Here is a 6,000-nt window from a genome sequence, read left to right as displayed (position 1 = left end):
CATCTGCGGTTTGCTTAGTTGCTGCAAACTTATCTTATGGTAAGGATGGTGTAAGGTGGGTGTGGAATCATTCTTTTGTGCTTTTTTTGACCTCTTCCAAATTAAGAGTATGTATTAGCTATATTTCCCTTTAAAAATTTTCATTGTTATTTAACATTTGTATTTCATTTTATCTACCAATAATTAGTATGGTAAACAACCTGAATAAATAGCTTCTATGCTGGCTCACAATGAGCAAAAACCTGTGTGTTGAAAATAAGGGAAGTAATTGTGATGGAAATATGCAAGAACCATTATCCGGACAAAGAGGGCTGAAATATTATTTAAGCCCTGGAAAGCTAGATAATATTCAGAAGCAATTCAGGCAAATGCCTTTCTGATTCACTGTGCTATACTTCCATATTTCTTATAGTTCAATCAGGTTTGTAAGGTTCTGTTGTTATAGCCTCTCAATAAAATAATTGTATTAATAGTTCTAGTCTTTGGAGATGATTTTCTGTTTTGGTCTTCTAGTAGCGCTGGCACCTACATAGGATCACCTAGACAACTAAATAAATGCTGATACCCAGTGCCAATGGGTTTTAAGAGCTTTCCTTCCATGTGATCATAGAACCATATATCACACAGCAGTGATTCTGGATAGTGTATAAAGATTAAAACCACAAAGTATAATTCATAGTGCCCTGATTAAAACCACACCTACTACCCCAGTCCCAAGGTAGAACATTCCTAACCACTTAGCTTGAATCCCTTGGGGAACAAATATGTCTTCAGAGCCTTATAATGAGCTAACAAGAGTCAGGACCATGTATATCTTGGGTGAAGATGCTATTCTTCTGGGCAAGCAAAGCCATAGAGGAGGTGCAACTTCGGAGACCATCAAAAGGGCATTGTTGGAAGAGACCCAAAGCATGGCCTCTTTACTAGATTTGGTGACATGGGCAAAAACAATGGGGCCTAAGGATCCTTAACTCTTTTATTTTCTCATTTATCTGATTTAATTCTGCCACTACTGCTAAGGGAAATATTTATTCTGACATACCAATATTTTGATTTCACAACGTAAAATTAAATTTAACGCTACAATAGTGAAAAATGATTGAAAAGATACATTAAAATTGACAAGATCAAACCACATATTTTTATAAAAACATATTTTTAATAAATTAATGGATTCAAGTTTATAATAGTTAGACATAACAATGTAACAAAAGTCAACATCTTCTGCTATTTCATACAAATACTATGTATTACAGTAAACCTATTTTTAGATTACAAAAATGTGTTGGTGAAAACTATCGTAAACCACCTAAAAGTGAACATCAGTTGTTAACAGTTGTATTGCATGTATTCAAGAAGAACCTCACCATATTTTTATAATGAAACTATCCAGTTTACTAGTGTAGTCTGACATTTGTAAGCAATTAATTTTTGACTTATTAAATATGAATGGCGTCTTAAAAATGGCATTAATAAGACAAAACACCAAACAACTACAGTATTCTTTTTGATAAGAAACAAAATAGAAATTAGGCAGATCAGAGAACCCAAAATGTATTTCTTCTACCCGTTTTTTTTTTTAAAGGTTGAGATATCCAGTATTATAGGTAGAAAGGGTTTTTAGCTTTAATGCACACTATGGCTACTGGAGAAGTGCATTCCCTGCTGAGTAGTAATGCTGGTGAAACATCTTCAACTGTTGCTAGTTAGGGAAACAGATTTTGGCAGGTTGATTTGTTCAAGGAATCAAGTATAGAATTGATATAGCACACGTGATAAGTTATAGAACTCCCATCATTCCCTAAGATATTGTAGCAGTGTCAGAGTTCAGCTGTTTGTGGACATATAATCACTATAAAATGCCACAATATGTATAATAGAAAAGTCCAATAAAATCAGAACCATGTTAATAAAGAATTGCTTTTACTTAGTATGCCATGTATTTCCTTGCATTCCTTACATGCTGTCGTCGTGGATGACTATAAAAACATAAAATGTTAAATTATTCTGTAATTAATAATAAAACCAGTTTATTTTATAGAATTTGATAGAGATTCCAGCAACTCTGGATGGGTAAAATTCCATGGCACTGGTAAGTAATGTCAAAAAATATGTGCATTGTCCTTCCTTGAAAGGAGTGAAGAAATTTCTATCCACCAGCCTATGAATAATTAAGAGCAGAGTTTTCTTTGTTAACATGTCAACTTCCTTAATAGAGATCCATACTACTGGTAGGAAATCTCTTTTCCATATCAATTGAAAAACCAAATTATCTCTTTGTCAGTTTACAGAGAAAAACTCTATAGTTATGATTTTAAAAATGTATTCTCAGAAACCCAATTTAGATGATTGGTTAAAGAAAATAAAATACGGGATTTAAACATTAGATATATTTGAAATTAATATTCTTCACTAATGCAAGCCTTGAAAAGCCTTGGTTTAAACACAGTTTCCAGGTCATTCCTTTCCATATATTTGGAAGAGTCTTAGAACTGCATATATAAAAACCTGAATCCAATTTCAATTAAATGCCAGTCCTATTAATCTCTACCCCAATGAAATCATGTCACCAATAGAAGACGTTAAATAGAAGAAATTCATCTAATATTTTTGCAATTGATTTTTTTGTAGTTCACACAGTATATATTGCTATTTAATGGCACAAAAATGTCTATAACTTATTCATCTAAAACACTCATTGATTCAGCAAAAACACAGTGAGCTGGATAAAGCATTTGGTTTCTTTGTTTGAATCTGGCTGCTGAGAAAGGCAATTACAACTGTCACTTCTCTTTGAGTTTCTGAATTGAAATTCTATTTAACAACACTTTACATCTGTTGGATGATCCACATTTTTAATTTCCAAATGACCTATTATTTACCATGTTCTAAATTAACTCACCCACAAGTTTATATGAATCTGTAATTTATCTGTTTTATCTGCATTCATCTTATGTTCAGATTTTAAATGATATGTGAAACAGGCACTATTATCTGAAAATCTCACAAGGATTTTTCATATCTACAAATCAGATAAAAACATGAGGCAATTGAAATAAAATGACTGCAATTTATCACCCAAAAATGCACTTGTATTTGTAATAAAATATAAATTTGCTCATTGTAAATTGAAAAAAATTGACATAGAAGTAACATTTTAGGAACATTTCTGCTAAATAGTAAGACTACTTTCTGTCTTAGACAAAATTCTTTGTACTGATAATTCTGTACCCTGTTTACACATAGTATTTACTAGTTCCTTGTATACCAACAAGAGTTGGAAGAGGCATACTCTAACCTATTCTATTCCAAGGCAGTAGCAAGGAACACTGACCATTACTATACTTCCACTGATGTTGATGAAGTTATGCAGGCTGTACTGAATTTATTCATTTTCTTTTAATGGCTGATATCCCTCGGGGATTTGTAAACAGCAGCACACAATACTGTAAACAGTTTAACTTCTGCTCAAGTCCAAGTCATTTGATTAGATTAAAATGAAGATTGCATTTGAATTCTTCTCGAGTTCTTTTCATTTCCTCAAAACACTTTTTTCACTACATATAAAATCCTGAGCAGAACACAATGGGTTTGAATTAGTTTTCTAATTGCAAACCAAAGACACCATCAAATGTCTATTTACTATTGTATAAGGGAAGTCAGTTATTGATAAAACTTCCAAAGTAACAGTACTTTGGACTAAACCTATATTTTAGTATGATGGCCAGTTCTTGCCTCTGATGCTGAACTTGGCAGAGAAGCTGTTGTTGCAGCATCTTCTGCTTCTTCTAGGACTTCCTGAAGCTCTTGGCTTACACTAGACTGAAGGGCAGCAGGTGTAAGCCATTCTTTTGGTAGACAACTCTGGAGAAAAGGAATACAGGAACTGAAATAGGCAAGACGATTCACCCAACGAGGAATCTCTCTTCCACAGAGAATCTAGATGGAATTGACAAATTAATCATTTTTAAAGTATATGCGGGTTCCTATCAGAAATCAATTTCTCTTAATTGAAATATTCAAATATGCAGTTATAGTACAATGCCAGACTGGATAATATGTTATAAATCTAATTTTCAAACAGAAGTAACTTTGACAATTCTGAAATTGCATGTATACTGTGCATCCATTTTTTCCAACAAAGACTAGTTAGATATAAGTACAATGAAACTTCACTTATACGTATTGAGGGTAATGTGGGTCATGTCATAATAATATCCCAAATACCAAAAATAGTCATGTATCGACACCACTTTAGCCACATTAACACTACTTTAGCCATATCTGGGTTACATTAGATGTGCCAGACTTGTCTCTTATTTTAAAGTGATGCCTATATGGAAATTTGCTCTACTGCATCGAAAAATCTGGGAAATGGAGGTCCATTAATAAAAGTTGCAGCAATACTAATAAAAAAAAAGTACAATAAACATTATATAGGAGGTCACCAATGCTGTTTCCACTATTATTTTCTCCTTATGTATTTTTTCAATAAATAGAACAAATCCCACAGTCCTCGGTTGCATCTGAGAAAACATATTATGTGTTCATGAAATAATTCTTTGATAATTTAACTCCTCTCTAGAGATGCAAATTGAATATTCTGTCATTGCCAAGTGCAAACTGGAAACACACTCGTAACTTAAGGAGTCTATATAAGATATAAAAAGGTTACTTTTTTAAATAATATAAATTAAACTTGCCTCTGATAAAGCTGAAGAAAAATGATTGCAGTTTTTGTGCATTAAGTGATAAGCATTTCCCTTAAATTCTTTTCCAAGTTCTTCTATAATTTTTTCTGCATCTTCCTCCATGAAGTCAGTACTTCCAAGAACAACAGCTTCTCTGCAATAAAAGACTGAAAATTAAAGGATTCTTGCAATTCAGACAAGAGTTTTTTTTTCATTTTCATTCTCTTTTGAGAACACAGATACACTTCTGGAAACCGCCTTTTGAACTTCATGTTTAATGAATATTTCACAATATTGCTTTTTTACAGATCCTGTGTTTTATATATAGGAACATCAACTTACTTGTGTAGGCTTATTTTTTTATCTATAGCAATTATGGGAAGACATATATGTCTTTTTATATGACAGCACAATAAATAATATCTTACTATTCGAAACAAGGATTAAAATTAGCTCCTTTTATTAATAAGAGATGGGACTTTTGTGTTCGGTCATATAGTTTAGAATTTACAAGTTGCAGTTCATAGATACATGGAAACTTTAAATAAATTTCAGAACACACTAATGAAAATTGCTTACTTGAATTTAAATGTTTCCCCTAATTCAGATGCATTGCCTGGTAAAATCTCAAATATTCCAGAGAAAGGATATGGATGACCACCATAAGCAAATTCTGAAAGACAAATTCAAGATATTATCTTTAGTTAGTTGTGCTTTACTTCCCTATACAAATAATTTTTCAAGCATGCTTAAAACTGATATACTATCATATAAAAAATATTGCTACAAAATCTAGACAAACCTTAATACTTGGTACTTATAATATGCAAGATTTATATTTTAGTTGGGAATATTAAGTTAAAAGATAGTAAGGCAAATGCTATTTATGCCAGGTAAATCCCCCTCTTCTGAGGGAGACAGGTGGTTAAAAAAGATGAACTATAAACAAGCAAACAAAGTATCTCTATGTATAATCATGGAAAAAAAACAGAATTATTGCAGTTTTGGCTGTAGTAAAATTTGCCACACTCCCCTGGTAAGATGAACATACAGTGGGGCAAAAAAGTATTTAGTCAGCAACCTATTGTGCAAGTTCTCCCACTTAAAAAGATGAGAGGCCTGTAATTGACATCATAGGTAGACCTCAACTATGAGAGACAAAAAGAAAAAACAAATCCAGACAATCACGTTGTCTGATTTGGAAAGATTTTTTTTTGCAAATTATGGTGGAAAATAAGTATTTGGTCAATATCAAAAGTCCATCTCAATACTTTGTTATATATCCTTTGTTGGCAATGACAGAGGTCAA

At 32.3% G+C, this 6,000-nt stretch overlaps 1 protein-coding gene across 2 annotated transcripts in view; it reads right to left on the bottom strand.

The window, feature by feature from the left end:
- Nucleotides 1-1,566: 1,566 nt before the first annotated feature.
- Nucleotides 1,567-6,000, bottom strand: part of DESI2 (desumoylating isopeptidase 2) — a 28,868-nt gene continuing 24,434 nt past the window's right edge. For both annotated transcript variants that reach the window (XM_032216851.1, XM_032216852.1), the window contains exons 3-5: nucleotides 5,271-5,364; nucleotides 4,704-4,845; nucleotides 1,567-3,939 (exon numbers count right to left, since the gene is read on the bottom strand). In XM_032216851.1, coding sequence (XP_032072742.1) covers nucleotides 3,706-3,939; nucleotides 4,704-4,845; nucleotides 5,271-5,364 — 470 coding nt within the window. In that variant the 3' untranslated portion in view covers nucleotides 1,567-3,705. The remainder of the gene's footprint in view (nucleotides 3,940-4,703; nucleotides 4,846-5,270; nucleotides 5,365-6,000) is intronic.

The sequence above is a fragment of the Thamnophis elegans genome, chromosome 4 (genome assembly GCF_009769535.1).
Source record: "Thamnophis elegans isolate rThaEle1 chromosome 4, rThaEle1.pri, whole genome shotgun sequence".
NCBI classification, from domain to species: Eukaryota; Metazoa; Chordata; class Lepidosauria; order Squamata; family Colubridae; genus Thamnophis; species Thamnophis elegans.
This window is presented reverse-complemented; position numbering and strand designations above follow the sequence as displayed.